We start from the raw sequence: 18,821 nt of genomic DNA on the forward strand, positions 1-18,821 counted from the left end.
TTCCTTACTGCGAAAGGGGCATGATATGAACTTCTCTTTATTACCTATCAGGCAAGCCAACACTATACATGTATTATCTTTTTTATTTATTTATTAATTTTTTTTTACCGAGGCAGGAAAACCCTGAGAGAATCAAGGAGAGTGGTAATTGTTATTAATGAATGAATGTATTAGTATTTATGATGTATCATGCTGATGTATTTTTTATTTATTGTCTTTTTATTTAAGTCGTGTGGCTCTATGGATGGAAATAATGATCTGCTTATTGGGTCCATTTTGAAACATCTCAAACTGTTTTGAATAAACTGTCATGAAAATTTCACACAGATGTTCATGGTCCCCTCAGGAAACCCTTCCCATGACTTTTAATCTAGTGCTTTTATGAGGATCTTTGGTTTTGACTGTATCTTAACAACTATTGATGGATGACAGTGAAATTTGCCACAGATATTCCACCTACCTTGGGTTTAATTTCAATGCCTGAAGTGATCCTCTGACTTTTTACTGTGTCCAGTGGGTTAAAACGTTCTTTACGTTATGTACGTGACTTAACTGCATGTTAGTAAATTAGAAGAATTCATCGTTGACTTCTGGTTTCACACTATATACGAAAAGTAGCCCCCTGCTGAAAGTCCTGTGCTCCGTACTGCTATTTATCACTGCTAGTAATAATTACTCCAACCACTAGGGGTCCCCGATTAACAACAAATGTACATATGGGTGGTAATAACCTGCTTTTACTTACGACCTCTATGGTTGTTTTTCTGATGAGGACAGGCTCCAACAGTGACCGTCACCATGAGCATGTTAGCATGATAGCTCAAATCCAACTAACATCAAGACAGTTATTTGCTCTGGTTCTTTTCTCTTTTATTTCCAAAAGGAAAAAATCTCTGGTTCACAGGAAGTTTTATTTTTTTCTGTATCATTTTGTATGAAGTAAACACAGGCCCGAGTTAGCATGAAACCAACAAAGACAACTTTGAGTCCAACTTACTTGAAAACGAGCCAAGAACAGGACAAAGAAGAAGACAGCACTGTGCTGCAGATACAGCGATCGCTGGGAACAGCAGTGCTGAAACATTACAGAAGCGGCCACTTAGCATAAACAATATTAATATTAGAAAATCTTACAGTCTAATGCCTTTGAAGTACATAACACGTAAATGAGATCTGTGGCCTTAAGTACAAATGCAAATCTTCCCACATCAGGCACTCAGACGTGTACAATAAGCATTGTGAAATAAAGACACACACAGCTGTATTGACTTTATTATGCTGTATACGGCCGACTGTCTCCTATCAGTAATTGCTCTCTAATGGCAGGGGGAGATTTCTGGCATGGGTTCCTTTCCTCTAATGTCCAACAGGACAAGGTCAATGTTAATTACTACCAATTACCCCAAATTTTGACTAATCATTTGGGTCCTCTATGATGGCAGTGAAGAGCGCCGTCTCTGACCCTTTTTCAAAACCTCCCATAAATACTCAACTGAGATCATACTGAATGTGATTATTCAGAGGTCCCAGCCATATGGTTAATATCATTGTCGTATCGCTCAGTCCACTGGGTAACTGCCTGTGCCTCAGTAACAGAGACACTGTCAGCGTAGAGGAAGCCAGTCTTGTCAAAAAAAAACCCAACAGACAGCAAAAACAATTCCTTTTTAAAAACTCCTCAAGCGTAACAGTACGCAGCACTGATTTATTCACGTATCGCCCAGATTTCTCATTCGCTCAGGTTAATCTTTTGTCACTCGACTTCCACGTGTTGGTGCAGCTTTGCTGACCGGTTTTCTCGCTGTTTGTGTATTTATGTCGCGCAGAGATGTGGAGAACAGTTTTGTGCGAGGTCCCAGGAGTAATTTCTGGAAAGTGTCCCCAAAGGTTGAGCAGAGAAGGGAAAGAAACTCTTCAGGACATCTGGCCTCACTGTGCAGAATACCCCACAGAAACATTTAAAGCAATGAGGGAGTAGAAGCTGTTAGTGCTTTTGAAAGTCACCGCAGGAGGATGAATCTGTTGAAATACATTGCCACTGCTTCATCGCTCTCTTTCTCTTCTTGCATTTCCCTTTGTCTGTAATTTTTTTTGCCCCTCCTTTGTGTGGATTTCTACAACATTCCTTCTTCTTACGTCGTCTTGGAGATAATTTTTGATCTCAATGAGCTTTCAAGATAAATAGAAAATAAATATGCATTATGCTTCTCTAGGTAGTTGTTTTCAGTTCAGATCCAGCTTTTAAATCGTGGTTTATTTCTTGTTAAGTTGTGACGGTATAACCGTCAGCCACAAGGTTTTATTTGACAGTCAGCAGAGTCCTCGATAAAGAAGTGTCAACATGCACAGCAGGATGATATTGGCTCTTAAGCCTCCCTGAAACAGATTATCTTCGCTCTCCAAAATCTTTTACATTAACTTTACATGAATCAGTCTATTTTCTGCTCGGCAACATTTCTCTTTGTGTTGGAGAGAAATTTCATTTTGTCTTTCAGAGGCTTATCGCCACCATCTCATTTTCTCGCACAAAAAGCGCCACAGTTTCATCCATCTGCTGACCTCATTTTCATGGCCAGGCCGAAATCTTTGAGTGGAGTTTTCTGTGTGTGTACACTCCGCCGTCCCTTGGATGTCGTTGGCATGTCTCCGAAGCAATTTTCTCAACTATGAATAATTCACCAGATATTATTCCAAAGGTCATCTTATAGTAATTAGTACCCTGCTGTTGACTAAACAGCCTCGAGGTACCTGATGGCCAGTTTAATTACAATTTGAAATGAGCGTACTGTTTGACAATCTCTATATGTTCTCCTGACACTTCAACAGACGACACCTTGAGAACTAAGTAGGCTTACAATAAGTTGGCTTGTTAGCACATGGGGATGGAGGGTGCGGGTGTGTGTGTGCGTGTGTGCTGGGGGGGGCCAACAAGCACCGAGTGCGCTGTTAAGTTCACAAAGTCCTTTCTGTTCAAATATGCAGTAATTACTGGAAATGCAGATTGGTGTAGTTGGGTATGCATGTGTTTTGACAGCGTGGACATCCTCTGTACTGTCACTGTCTCATTATTAGCCAATTACCATGGAAAACTAATGGGGCAGGTCACAGCCGGCTCTCTTAAGGAGATCGGGGACTGAACATATGCTGAAGATGAGGCAAGATGACACAGTCCAGTAAGCCTTTGGTGCATTGCGAGGTACATGACATGGCTTTTTGTGTCGCGTGAGTTCGGAGTCAGTGCCGAGAGATCCTGTCATGTCCTGTTGTCGTGAACATCAACCCCTGCACTGCAGTGTGAGCTTGAGGTTTCCTCTCAGAGGGCTTGTATGTGTTCATAAGAGAACAGTGGATAAAACATTGAGGCAAAAGGGCCTCAGGTAGGACACGTAGCCCAGGGGGATTGTCGGAGCTGTTGCAGAGTTTCCCTTAGAGGCATCAAAGCTCATGGATGGATGGATGGATGGATTGAAGGAGGAATGGTTTACATGGATGGATGGATGAATGGATGAATAAACACAGTGCGATTGTATAACAAGCAATGACTGTTGCAAGGTGTAAAAAAAGAAAATGCTAAAAAGTCTTCTGCATCTTTAGTTTATTTGAAGCCAAATGGCCACAGGTAGTGGAGACAGCCTCCGGGTAGCACTGAAGATGCTGAGAGATGATGATGCACAGTGAGACTAAGGTAAATCCAACTTTTCATTCTGAGCAGCTACAGCACATGAATCAGTGGATACTTTTTTCCCCTCTCCTGGCTTAAACTTACATTTACCTCTTGGCCCTAGATCCAAAAGGCTAAAATGAAGGTTTTTTTTTGTGTTCTATTGATTTTCCTCTGAAATTTATAGGCTACTTCCTCCAGTCTGTGGCCTATGCTGATATGATAATGGCTCGACAGTTTAAGGAGTAGAGGAGCGACCTTGTGACGGGAAGTTCATTGATTTGCATTGTTGGAGCGAATCAAAAATGTAGAAATGATCGATGAGTTCCTTTCCCTTCCTAAACAGAAAACATCAAAGTGCCCTTTAGACTTTATAGGTGCTGCGCGCTATTTTAAATGCCTAATTATTTATTTCTTTGTGCACAAAAGGGGCAATAATCTATTATCAACTGTGGAGGGGACAACCTCATGAACTCTTCGAAAGAGCAGTACCTGAGGGGGACACCAAAAGTAGTGCAGCAGCTTTGCTGGCGAACACTCTGAGGAATCTACACTAGGGAATCCACACAGGGAAAACCAACACTTTAACATTAGCCAACCACTTTCTAACATAGTGACTGAGCTGTAATTCAGTGCAGAGAAAATGAAGACTGGTGACAATTTTAAGTGCATTGTATTCAGTGGAAGAAATAAAGACATGTGTTTAAACTACTTACTCAAGTTCAGCCGCCAACAACAGACTCAGATTCCCACACATCATGCATCATGTGCCCACAATGAGGGTTATGAGGACATACATGCCTAATAGCATATTATTAATATTATTAAAATTACATAAATGTGTTTACAGTGATATATTAGGGGGACAAATAATTGTTTTCCCAGAATGAGGCTCGTGTCCCCCCTGGGATTTACGCCTTTCGATATACTGACATACAACATTTGAAAGTTTGACTCATTGATGAAGTTCATCATAACTGCTCCAATGTTTAAAATATTGTTTGACTTGACTTAAATTTTTTTTTTTTACTTGTTTGGATAACCTTGTCAAATAAAACATTGAGCACCCTGGTATCCAGAGCATTGATTGCCACATTCACACTGTGTGAGATGGGAGGTACCAACTGATTACAAGTTACAAATGTCTAATTAAATTGTGTTTGATGTTCCTATTATTGATATTTTTTAAATTAACAATGGATAATATGAGTAATTGAATGTGACAGGGGTTGCTTTCATTGAACCCACAGGGAATTATCTCCTGACAGCAGGTCCCATCTGCTGTAGAGGATTTTATAGCGTCTTTTAGCTTTGTTTTGGTTGTCCAGCCCACAATCTACTGTCTCGGTTCAGTCTCATCAGCGTTGCTTTGATCGAAGCAAGCAGCTGTTTCATTTGAAAAAACGTACTATATGCTACCTGCTTCAGCACCACATTTAGTAACTAGGTGGTTGACTTAATGGAGCATTTAGCAGCTAAAGATCCAGATGCTTCCCTCAGGAATCGGTGGAGTTAAAAGGAGAGTAATTGACAGCAATTACAAATGAATGCTAATGTTGCTCTGTGTCTACTGGATGGGAATGTTTGCTAATACATTCAAAGCATCACATTTATAAGGTAGTACTATGTCAATGATGGCTTAAAGATGCAATGTATAAGAACTGACCACCTGTTGAAGGCCGCTCCAAAAGTAGGGGGCTTAAAGACAATTAAATTGTAATTGAGTTGTAAAGATAAAAAGTTTTAACAATTTAAAATTACTTAACTTGGTCATTTTGAGGTGATTGTTTTCCTTGATTTTTTTCAGTAAAGTCACTTTTTACAGTGTACTGGATCGGGCTTAGTAGACTCTGGAGGTATTACGAGACAGGACGGACCAGGGCTAGCATGCTAACTTTAGTCAACATCTCTGCAACACAATATATAGATATCTTTGACATAACGTCAAAAGTGATATTCCCTATTATTTTGTTGATGATTTCAATTGATTTTTTCATGTTTTAAAACCCAAAAATGTCCACAGTTATTACATATTGCACCTTAAACAGCTTGTTCTCCCATCCTGGCCCAAAGTGGCCATAAAAAAAAGTTATTGCTGTTTCAGCTGAAATATGCTGCCTCACATGATGGTTCGAGGCATCCATATTTGTTTGCATTTCAGATAGATTTAATTAAGTGCAAAGTTGAGGACATTTTAAATCTGAGATCACAAGTCCTATGTAATTTCATGTGAATGTGGCAACTTCCACAATCGTGGGTTCAGCTGATGCCCAACGTGGGATAAAAAGAATAGCTGTATACTCGGATGCGGGTTTAATGTACCCAGTATGTCACCACAATGACAAGTGATCATTTAACACAAAAGAAAAACAGATGGGTATTTCCCTCATATGTATGACATATAGGCAAACACACTTACTTTTGTTTGTTGTAATTAAACACAGTACTTGTGCTTCAAAGGAGACATGCGGTGATATAAAGTAAAAACCCTTTGTGAGCCTTCTCTCCATGGTATGTCTGTGTTTAATAATAGTTTCTGTTTCTCTTTTCCCTTGAATGTAAACATATATGTCGTAGGTTTAATTGTTTCCCCAGGGATGTTCATTCTCAGAAATGATGAAGGTGAAATGCCTTGTCCAATTTGATGGGTCTTATATCTTCAGCTTGTAATTGGCATAATTGGACTACAGCGACAGTATGCTCTCACGTCACATCTATCACTGGTAAGGCGATGCTCTTAGAACGAGTGAACCAAACAACAATATCAAGTGAAGGACAAGCGTGATCCATGTGTACTTTGAGGACTCAATATTTAATGGCTCAAGTAAAATTCAATGACAAGAAAAATCATTTCACCATATGGAAGGTCATTTTTTTCATAGATTCAAATGGGATATCTTACAAAGGCATAACAACACAGACTGTATAGCTTTAACTGACCGATACAGATTTGCTGGCAAGCACTGAAGCTTTCTCTCAAAGCAAACTCAACCTGACTCACTGATGACTAATTTACAAGCATATACTTAAGTCTTATATTTTGATATAGTTTTTGTACAAGATACATTTGTGTACATAAAATATTCCGGCAAAGTGCATGCCGGTATACACATATGTGCACACACGCGAAACGCACACACTCATACATGCGAGGAGACGCACACACTCTCCCTTGCACACATACAAGGTCACCTAGAAACACATTCAAACAAACGCTCATCAATATTATGCATATGTATCCATTTACATTACAGCAGAGATTGTCATCTCATCCCTTCTTATGTTTTCCCTTTTTCCTTTTTTGTCAACAATTCCAGTATTTAGCCTGTAGCCATTAGTCTTTCCAGTTTGAAACCATGATACTAGTTCTTAGGGGTACTGCTATGTACAGTTTAAAATCCAGTTTACCTGACAGTATAGATAACTGTGTGTACGTAGAGGCATAAGTGGTACGCACACTTTACAAAGTTTGAATGTGTACACTGTGTAACATTTGTTTTGTTCCATAAGACAGACGAACAGGTAGAGCAGTAAACATCAATACTGACACTGAATCTAATGATGGATGCATGGACTACATAGTCAAGTGTCAAAATGCCATGTGGGAGTCCAAACAGTTCATGCAAATTAAGACACAGGTTGACATGGTAATCATGACACGCATTTTGAATAGAAAAATTCTGAAAATAAAAAAAGCAATCTTCAGTTGTATGTATACTATCTTTACTCTCAGGGCGGAGGGAGTTAGAAAAATATGAAAATAACAGTGAGAGCATGCAAAGTGGAAAACCTGCGATCAGTCTGACATTTTGTCGATTTCACTGCGCGTTTTTTTGTGAATGATGAGAAACCTTTTGACACAGCGGGACACTACTCACTCAGAGGAGCCAAATGCACATTCATATGGTATGCTCTTTGTTTGAGAAGTAAATGAACAAAACACCGCTACTTTTACCTCTAGAAGGGCGAATGGTAAAACGAAAACAGGACTGCAGTAGACAAAAAAAAAGTCAGTATCAAAAGCAACATCCTACAGATGTACATTCATGCAGTTATTATACTATTCCCTCTAGAAGTTGTCTTCCTCAATGCAGCTGCTGCAACATTACAGTACATCGGAGTATGTAGGCAGAGTAAGTTAAAACACAGTGAGGGTTACAGATATGTAATATTGTGCTTACTGTACACATGTGATTGGATGAATCGTTTCAAACAATCACATTTTTTATTACAGTGTGACAGTGTATTATCCCGTATATATTTCATGGATATTCTCTCCCTCCATGGTATGAGGAAGGGCACAATTTCCCATGTCGTATTTATAAACACTCCAACAGCAGATCATTTTTGTACGTCTTGTTGTTAATGAACAGCAAAGTTTCTTTAAGGAGCATGTTGTTTTTTCATATTTATTTTTGTTGAAAAGATCCAACCAGGAATTTATTTTGCCCTACTTATTCACATAATTGTAAACAGAGACAATTAAAAAAGAAAAAGAGGATTTTTGAGGCAACTTTTGGATCTCATCACAATTGTTGCATTCGTATTTGTCTGAGACACGAAACATCATGATGTATGTTCCCTTTGATATGCGCTCCTTTTGATGAAATATGTATTGTTTATACCATTTGGTCTGACTACAATAATGAAATGAGATGAAAAGTGATAGAGGGGGAAAAAATACCAAATGAGAAGAAATTGGATTCCCAAACAGGGACATTTTCATCAACGAATGTTTATAGGAGGATTTATTTAAGTTGCTTGTTTTGAATCAATTTCATTTTCGTAATTGACCGAGGTGAAATTGAATTGCCCCTTTTCCGTGTCCTTGACACTCCGTCTCTTTAAGTGATCATTTTACTGAGTCTCAGATAAATCCTCTTTATAATGATAAGAGTCCTGACCCTAAGTATTAGAGAGAATAGGTGTGGTAGCTAAGAGCATGCAAACACAATTTGCCTCGCACCTTCCCTCGAGAATGCCGAGTTGCATTATAGATTTAGGCCTGTTCCCAATTTGCAAGATGGTACACGAAAATGAATCGCATGAATCATATACCTTATGATGTAGACACCTGGCTTGGATGTTACTGGAAAGAAAAATGGATATCAGCAAAGTCACTTATTGCTGTAGCAATAGATTATACTGCACCCAATCTGTTACAGCACCAAGTTAGTCTGAAGTAGTTATCATCATCAGTACGATTTACACACACAGGCACCGAAGCAGCGTGTGTGTGTGATAAAACCACGGTGAGGGGCAGCCTGCAGGGAGGTCCTTTTTAAATAGTGCCAAGGCCTATAACTGCAAAAATAACACAGAGATCAATAATTTAGTTTGACTCAGGGCCCTCAAGAAATTCTTGCACCCTGGTCCGTTATTCCAGCGTAGTATAAAGCTGATAATTGAAACTTTGCAGCCAAAGTGAGTTGTATGAAAACACAGAATAGTGATTAACAGAGGGAACAGTAGGTGTTTATAATTATATAATGAGAGGAGAGCGAGCGTAAAAAAAAAAGCTGCTATTTTCCGTGTCACCTTTCTTTTGCCACTGCACGTTCCTGGCGAACCAAAGGAAACATTCCAGACCTCCTAACAACAACGAGGATAGCTACTGAGATCACACATCAAAGTAATTAGACTGAGAATTTCATTATTGGCTCCATGGCTGTTATCATGTGAGTGTTTCTGAGCAGCAAAATGTGAAAAATAGAAACAAAGAGAAGGAAACAAAGGGTACGTTTCCAAAGCGCATCTGCCTGCGCCTTTCAAGGCTAAGCTACCGAGATAGTAAGTGAACATTTTCTTAATAGAGTTGGCAGAGATGGAGCGACGACCATATGGAAAACATCTTGGGTACGTGTGTGTGTTTGTGTATGCAGGAGGGCTTTTTTTCTGTTATAATTTGTGTACTGGTCCATGGTGAAAATGTAGAATGCAAAAGATTACCGGTGTTATCTACCATTGGCCTAGTTATGCTTTGTAGACTTTTTTTTTTTTTTTTTTTTATCCTTCTGCAGTCCCCTGACCAAAATAGACTTCTGAAAAACGTTCAGGCAAGACAAAAGAAATATCTTCCACCACCAAAGGAGTTTGTGCTGCGTGTTATACAGAGCAATACTTCACTAGAACTTTAACAGAAACACCATCCACCCAGAGCTCATAATTAACATTTAGCCCAATTTAGCTCACTCAACACAAAGTACTATATTTTGCATGTTTTTCTGCATGAGGAAATGGTCTTTAAGGACGCAGTTCCACAAAGCTGGGCCCGAGGAGCTTGAAGCGTACACTGCCCTTTCACTAAGCAAACATCACCAAACTGAAAGCAAAACTTCTTTTTTTCAGTGATGGAACTACTTTGGTATAGAAACTACCTTGATTTATTATACATGGGCCTGCTATGTTAAGACTTACATGTCCTTTCAAATGCTTTAACTGTCAGACCGATCCCGTATGATTTTGTCTGAACAATGCCATCATGATCAAATCCTCTCTCACATGTCTTCTTTAGTAACAATGAGCTGGAGCTGGTTAAAGTCCTTCATATTATGCATACCTCCACACGTATGCATACATGCCGATCAATAAGTCGCTGACAAGATACCATCTATGGATAGAGTCAGGGCGATGGAGATCTGTCTTTAACTCTTACAGCTGGTGCTCATGTAAGAAAGAGCCGCTGCCCCCGCCAGTGGTCTGCTCCGCGGGGGAGGAGAAGCTCGCCAGTGGGATGACCTTGACGGGGTCCTCCTTCTTACTGCAGTGTCTATCCAGGGTGTTGTAGAACTGCGGCCGGTTGATCCCTTTGTCCAGTTCATCTTTTCTGGGCACGGACCGGCCCAGGGTGTGGCGACCATCCATGATCCCCATGCTGCCCATGGTGGCTTTGGCTCCCCGGACACAGCTCTGCTGGAAGCCAAAAGAGGGCATTGTAGCGGTGATGGCGGTGGCAGTAGGGGTGGAGGTGGGGCTGTTGCTACTAGGACTCTGGAACTGGGCCAGGGCTGGGGGCATCCAGCAGCTGTCGGAGTGGCCCAGTATCAGACACTCCTGGGTACAGGTCTCAGAGGCCTCAGCCAAGGCTTTCTGCAGGTTCACCTCGATGGCTGCAAAAAAAACAGAGAACAACACAGGTCAAAACATACAGAAGTGCAGCTGGAATGTGAAGCTGTTACCGCGGCGCTGTAAAACCACTGAACGAACTCATGAATCATAATGTAAACAGAAGAAAGTTGTCGCCTTATCAGCGGTTGACCCACAAAATGTCAGCCTTTTAGCGAAATGAAAGTCAGTGATAAATGTTTCATTTCATCTTGTAATGAGAAAAACACCAGCCGAGCATTTAATTTCCACTGGTATTCCCATGACTCCGTCTGTTTACCTACAATATGCAAGGAATTCCCTGTAGCTTAATTAGAGTTTGAAAAAAAAATGTCTTGCTGTTTGCGTCGCGGATTGGCTTTACAGTATTAAATATTTAATGAACGTCTTTACAAAGCATTGTTTATTTTAATCACTGTCAATGTGGCACACCTCGAAACCCTTCTGATCTTTCAGAATCCAAAATAAATCTGGTCAAATAAGAAAACTAGGTGGAGAAAAACCATTATCCTAGGATCCTGTGAGCATCTTTAGCATCTACAGGTGCAGTTAATTAGTGTGGTTAATTGTGGCAGCATTTAAGTTACATGCATGGAAGGGAAGGGGGGAAAAAAAAGAAAACTAGAATACTGAATAAGGAGGCGACTGGGCAAGGCTAAGCACTCAAACTATCTTATCTCATTATCCCGGCACTGACATCACATGTGAAATGAGTCTGGGATGAGGCCTCAGCATTGAGCCTCAGCAATAAAGCCTGTCAAGCCAGATAATTAGAATGTAAAACAGTGTGCACCAAGGCAACCAGGAGCCCGCAGTGTTATGTTTCCTAGGCCATGCAAAGGAAAGAGGGGTCCTCATTCAAACATCACATCACTCCTCTAGGCTTCAGCTGCAAGCTGTCATGTAGAAATTATTTAGTATATTTGCATAAGTAAGAATGCTATAAATAATTAAGCAGTCTTAGACCCTACTACACAGGGACGACTATTTTCTTCGTGCACACAAGATCCGCATGCCCTGTGTGATTCTGTTCAACAGAAATCTGCAAATCTTCCTGCTACCTCGTATATTGTTTTATGGCATTCTACAAAATGAAAATGAATATTCTGATTAGCCTCCGTTAGTGATACAGGTCCAACCTCCCAAAACTATCTAGACTGTCGTATAACGGCTCAATGCGCTCACTTTTTTTTTTTTTTTTGTATTTCTGTACCACAGCAGATTGAATAGCACAGCGTCAACTTTAATTATGAGAGCAGTGTCTGAAAATGAATCGCCTGGTATAAATTGTGAGGATATATTTGGAGCGCTCACGTGGAGTCAAATCTGTCCTCTCCATATTGAACTGGAGCCTTGGAGCAGGAGTGTATAAATCCCCTGGGCGGTAAATGTGTCACCTTTCAGAGGGTCACTAACTTCATTAAGGCAAAAATGGATGCTGCTTTCTCATTCTCTGAGCTAGCACAATAGGGCCGAGCCAAGTCTCGGCCGTGCCCTGACTCAATCTCTCTCTGAGGGTTTTCTGCTGGTGGTAATGCCTTTTCAGGGGTACTGCTGTTTTTTTTGATGAGGTAATGCTGTTAGCATGAACTCTTTATTCCACAAGCGTGCACCGGGACACACAAATAAAAGTTACTGGCCCGGACAGGAGCGCACATTCAAACGTGTGTCTTTGCCAGATATCCTCCCTCCACTTCAACTTGAAATGATCAGTGCAGTCATAGCGTACTTTGCAAATGAAAGGTAGTGTGTGGCTCTGTGACTTCACACAGCTTGAACTCACAGCGGTTCTGTGTCAACAGCCTTCAGTGCCTCCAAATTTTGTATGCAATATTTCACATCTAGCCTCTCCAAAAGAGATGGGCCTGTACTATTTTCTATTCCAGTGGGATAGTTTGGATAGGCGGTGGCGGGCTTGGGAGGGTGGGAGCAGGGCTTGAGTGATGTCGCTGACAGCTCTGGCTGCTTTCGTCAGCTCGAGGTATGCCGCAGCCTGCTTGTGATGCCGCTGTCTTTTGTATTCAGGGGAAACAACTGTACCCCGCGGAGCTTTCGGGAGGAATCACACATCACTGACGCCAAGGATCCCCTGATGCTGAGAACACTCTTTTCTACTTTCGTTCAAGGAAATTTGAATGGCAGACAAGTGGGGATAATGGCAAACAATTGGGTTTAATAGACAGCACGACTGGGATCAGGCCTACTGTTCTCATTTGAGATGATTCATCTACACTGAGCAGTGGTGATGTGCTTGAGACAAAACTGTGATACCTATTTAGATACTCTGTAGACTCGACTGAAGAGCTAATATGAGCTCCCCTAAACCTCAAACAACTGACTACTGTTGACTCTAAAAAATTAATTGGTATTCATTTCTGATTCAAAACAGCCTGCAGGCTAATTTGACTGCTCCGTCATAAAGTAATCTATTATCCACAGTCTTGTTGTGTATTTCTCGACACCCCGCAGTGCCACAGCTCTGTTTTTTTTTAGTTGATCTTATGGTCATACGCAAGGTCAATAGCAGCGGTAGCCTAAAGCAATCTTGTTCTGCAACATCAACACATCCTTTGGCCGGTCGCGGATCGAACACCGCTGCATCCACCTTCAGCCGACCTTCCATTCGTGTGGTCAAACATTACAGCTTGTATAAACACTGGACATGTGTAAGAGAGAGGTATGAGTATTCTGCACGGTACGCAAAGGATTACCATAAAATGTTTTTGCACTGAAGCTCAATACTGAACAAATGAAAGCGTACAGTTCGACTGCAGACACGGTGAGCTAACGTGGTACACAGGCTTTATCAGGTGAGTACTTTAAATTAAAGGGGGTTGTATATGGAGGACTGAAATTGCCAAAATAAATAAATTAATTAATTTAATGCACCAAAATAAAAAATAATGTAGTCATTAATCAATTTATAATAATAATAGTATTTGACATAAATGAATATTTCAGTTTGAATTTGTGTTTATTTAGCTTTGAATTAATTTTCCTATTTAGTTACCTTATCCATTTTATATTTTTTATTAGAAATATACATTTTTGTCACATTTCATACATTTTTGAATGCCTACATTTATTTTTAATATTGTTTTTGTACATTTAACAGCAAATGAATCTATTCATTGAGTCATTTTTCTAAATCTTAAATTTGATTTTGGCATTCAGTCCTCCACAGCTGGACATATTTCCATCCAATTCAGTAGCCCTGCAAAACGCTTTGATACTTCTATGCAGAAAAAAATAAAAATGAGCATCACATCAACATTATCACATAAAGATAGCTCAGTCTAAACCACACATGAGCCTATAAAAAGCTGAATAAAAGCCTTTCTGAAACCTCTTTCCTTGCAAGTCCATTGTACTGGACTGCATTAGAGTGAACGTATTCCACTTGCATCCACCCCTTGTTCAAAAAACATCGTATAATATTCCAATCAGCTGGCGTGCAGATGATTCATCGATAATAACGTCCTTTTAATGTGCAGCTTTGATTCTGAATCATCCCAGAACAAAAACTAATGCATTCCTGATGCACCAGCAACGACAATTTGCTACAATGCGGTGAATGTACTGTAGGATTATTCTACATTTGTTGTGTGTATGGACATACTTGTTTTGGATATTAATACAGGCCGTAATGCTGAAATAATGAGCAGTAATTCAAATTTCCAGGCCCATGCTGCTGCATGCTAATGGTGAGGTTACTGTACACAGTGGGTAATATAAAGATAATTGGTTACATTTGGGCATCAAGGTAATGTCGTAATGATTTGATTAAGCAATGATAAACAGCACAACACTTGTCCCATGAGGTTGTTGAAGATGTCTGGAATATCGTCATTTTGTACCTAAGTATTATATTTCACCCTTTTATTATACTGGTATGCATTCAATCTCACTTATTTTTTTCCCCCCTGATGGCCATGAAATCCACTAATGCAAATGTGTGCTCTGACAGGCAGAAACACACACACGCAAACACACACACACACACACACACACACACACACACACACACACACACACAGTTACCATGCATATTAACCGGCTGATCGGGGCTTCTCAGTACAATAGTATGAGATATTTAACATGACAGTTGATGATATTTACTGACAGAGCTGGTTACATCTTGATGAGCTTCACATTAAGGCCTGCACACATCGCGGTTCGACTTATTATTTCAGCATGCACAAACTCATTATTGCTAATTAAAAGGATAATTGCATGCATCTAGGACATTCAATTCCTCAAACAGCCATCAGGAAGGTGGACTAGGCCCCTGACTCATCCTACAGTGTTAATAACGTGCAGTCTTTTCACATTTTTTAGCCTGAAACGTATATGCATCAAATTTATGTATTGTCAAATGAAAGCTTTATCACCTGCCTCCACGTAAGCATAATGGCCTGATTAAATTATATTTGTTTGCTTTATGTGTCACACGTGTGCTGTGTTATGACTTAAAAGGATCCACGTCTCTCCCATGACAGTTGAAATACTGTAAATCTTCATTTTTTCCTTCTATTGGACTTTTTTCAATTTATTGTCTAAGGTTGTGATGCATGGGCTGTCACTATGCAGCACTGTTGTTTTCTTTTCTAACATTCTCTGCAAAGACTCTCAGAGCTCAGAGGTTTATTTCTTTTTTTCCCACTCACACAACATTTACAAAAGTGCAAAAGTTCATACACATTCTGGAATGTAACTACGCCAAGAAAATAAACCTTTCACCAGCCCCTACAGCTCTTCCCCTTTCAGTGTCAATTAATATGGACTCGACAGGTTTAATGGTGCCAGAAAATAAAAGAAAAATGCAAAGAGGCTTATATTTGGCCGTATGAGATGTTTAAAATGGAAGAACTTGCCTTCCATCGAGAGTTATAGAACCGTCCTGGAGTGCTACTACAGCTATCACGAGTGCAAAAGTATTATCATTATCATATTATGTGTTCTTGTGTGAATAGGAGATGAGACGAGAGAGAGAGAGAGGGAGAGAGGGAGAGAAGGTGCACGAGCGCATGTCTTTATTTCTGGAAGGGAGACCAAAAGACAGAAACACAAGAATGTGGAAGATTCTTTCAAACAAATAGAATCTCAGTAGGAATAATTGAGTTTGTAATTACCAAGACTTTATCACTTCACTCGGCCTTACACTCACTCCAAACGTACAATCTGGATAAGCAAATGGATGGTCATTAATAATAATAGCGCTATTAAAACCCCTTGGTGTTGCACTGAAAAGAGAGATGCCATTAGTTTCATCTCAGCTCTGGCAATCATCATTCGAAGGAGAAACTAATGTCTCACTTTCACTGAATTACAAATACAAGACAGCTTGCTTAAATGCTTGATGCATTTCACCATCCCTGCTGCTGACTAGGGGCTGACTATTTGGGATGCACACTTATGACTGATTTATGGTTTTGATGATGTGCGCTCATATATGAATTTGTGTTCTTTTCAAGATATCACAAAGCTCTGAGAGTCTGGTGTCTGAAGGAATAACAACTATCTGCAGCACAAGTCCCGCATATGCATTATTTTAACAATGAAATAAGGATATGCAGGCTCCGAGGCAAGGTCTGTGACTTCTCCGTAAAAAGCCTGTCTCTATGGCAATGAGTCTGAAAATTAACTTTTCTCTGCACGTCAGAGTCAAATGCTATTTGGTTTTTCTTTACTTTTATCAGGGAGAGGTACAGTATAATCCCTTAGCGAAGGCAATAAGAGCTGTCATTGTCGCTGCTGACAAGGACATATAGGAGGAAGTAAATATTCCATTGTAGCAGTAAAAACTTGCCGTGCTCTTTGGAAAGGCAGCGATCAACTCGTGCTGCAGAGGTCAGTGGAGCCATGTAGAGGGCTGACATGTATTAAGATCTATAAGGAGTCGTGGCGGGGCAAACAGCTACTGAGGAATTTTATCAACGAGATTTTATTTTAGGATGCAGAATGAAACAACTGAAATATCAGTTACACTTTCAATGAAGCCCATGTCTACAATGCATTATAATGCATTGTGAACATACTTATAATGCGTTGTGATGTGCCGACACTGCAAAATAATATGTTTATTGAAGAGCACATGGATGTTCATAATGCTTTAAACATAATCATAACTGATTATTACATCAATACATTACACACATTAGTATAATGTATTTCTCTGATGTGTAAAATTAGAGTTATCCATTCATTGTATGTCAGTATCTGTTAGAAAAGCATTTTTTTGGGCTGTTCATTGACTTAATCTTATTTTTTTCCACTTAACTTAAAGAGGATCCACTATGCTTTTTTAATGTTTTCCTTGTCTTCAAGATGATGGTTAAAGAGGTTAAAGTCACAGAACACTACTCCTCAAATGGCCTGCCAGTAGTCCCGCCTTCAAATCAGCGGCTTTGTGACATCACACCATGTCACACCTTTGCATAATTTATGCAAAGTGGCTAGTTCGGCACGCAAGAATTGATTTGCTCTGTTGTTGTTAGTGGTGCTGGGTCAGGCGTGTGTGAGCTGACCAATCAGACGAAACTGGGTATTAGAGAGGGCGGCCTTAAAGAGACAGGAGCTAAAACAGAACGTTTCAGACAGAGAAGGAATACAGTGCTGCTGCACTAGACAGTATGAGAAAACTGATGTGTTTTTGAGCACTTAAGCATATACACCTATTCTAGTAGTAACCCCAAATAAAATTATGAACCTGAAATTGAGCATAAAATGTCTGTCTGTGGCTTCTAATCAGCTTATATCTGCCTATTCCTCAGGAATTTTCTTACTAAACTCAATGGCCATTTACAGTCACTTATAATCACATCATGAAAAGTGATTATAATGTGCTCTAAAATGATTATAATGTATTATCCTATGAGAAATTTAATGCACTATGATCCTTGCAAAAACAGTGAGCAACCAGCAATTACGAAGTATTGATACTGTACAAAACGCTTTATTATGTGTTATGATTATTGTTAGAAAGCACTCTGAATATTTACGATTGCTTAGAAATATATGCACATTATAGCACATTATAAGTATGTTTATAATGCATTATAGACGTCGGTGTCACAATGAGTTTTGATTATTGCTACTTGATGTGCATTATAATTGCATTATAAGTATGTTCATCATAGTGTCATAATGAGTAATGAATAAGTAGTTGCTATAAAGCCTTCTTCTTATAACTATGATTGTACAGCACTGTACTGTGGGTGCATTATAATGCATTACAAGTATGTTTATGTTTATCACTATAAACACAGGCATTATAAAAATATTACCGAAATATCTCCATAGAACCAATCACAATGTTTTGCCGCTTTTCCACCAAAATTAGCGGGTCTACCCAGGTTTTTTAAAGGCAGATCAACCAATCGACATCAATCAATGTCTTTTTTTATGATGTTATTTAAAAATGTATACATCGAATTCATCTAAAGTACATATAAGATGGTTTCATATCTCATTAATAACAACAATTTCCTGAAGGTTAGGTTGGACACCTAATTTACCTGGTGGGCTGCAGACTTAGGAAAATTACAGCTTAAGTTTACCCAAAACAAGTGACTAGTCTGAGATGTCGCTGGTGGGTAGATATCAAAGATCCTAGCAAAGCAAAACAGCATGAAATAAGCCAAACAGAAACCTTAGATAGATCGGAGAAGCATGTTTCACTGTATGTCTGTAACTGTTACAGTTAAAATGACAACAGACATTAACAAGTATGCTGATTTCCGGTATCTCCGCAATGCAAATCAACTACATGGAAGTGGCGTCACTGTGATATACGGTCTTCATCTTATAGCCGTTCTCATCAGTGAAATCATGATTAAAGAACCTGGTAATGAGTTACTTACAATAATGGACTGGTGGATTTTCCCACTTAACCATACATTTCAGAGCATTCTTTGTAGCTGCGATACAAAGTGAGATATAAGAAAGGCCAAAGCCATTCTTCCTCCTTTTTCTATTTTTTAAAACAAACAATGCCACATGGCGTGAATGGCCTTTCTTAAAAAGGAGACAATGTGACGCAGATAAGAGGGGAGCG

The 18,821-nt window shown here is 39.6% G+C and overlaps 1 protein-coding gene across 2 annotated transcripts in view; it reads right to left on the minus strand.

The window, feature by feature from the left end:
• Positions 1-6,446: 6,446 nt before the first annotated feature.
• Positions 6,447-18,821, minus strand: part of pcdh11 (protocadherin 11) — a 137,579-nt gene continuing 125,204 nt past the window's right edge. For both annotated transcript variants that reach the window (XM_084352435.1, XM_084352434.1), the window contains one exon: positions 6,447-10,770. In XM_084352435.1, coding sequence (XP_084208561.1) covers positions 10,313-10,770 — 458 coding nt within the window. In that variant the 3' untranslated portion in view covers positions 6,447-10,312. The remainder of the gene's footprint in view (positions 10,771-18,821) is intronic.

This window comes from Pagrus pagrus, assembly GCF_965226575.1.
Source record: "Pagrus pagrus genome assembly, chromosome: 5".
Classification (NCBI taxonomy): Eukaryota; Metazoa; Chordata; class Actinopteri; order Spariformes; family Sparidae; genus Pagrus; species Pagrus pagrus.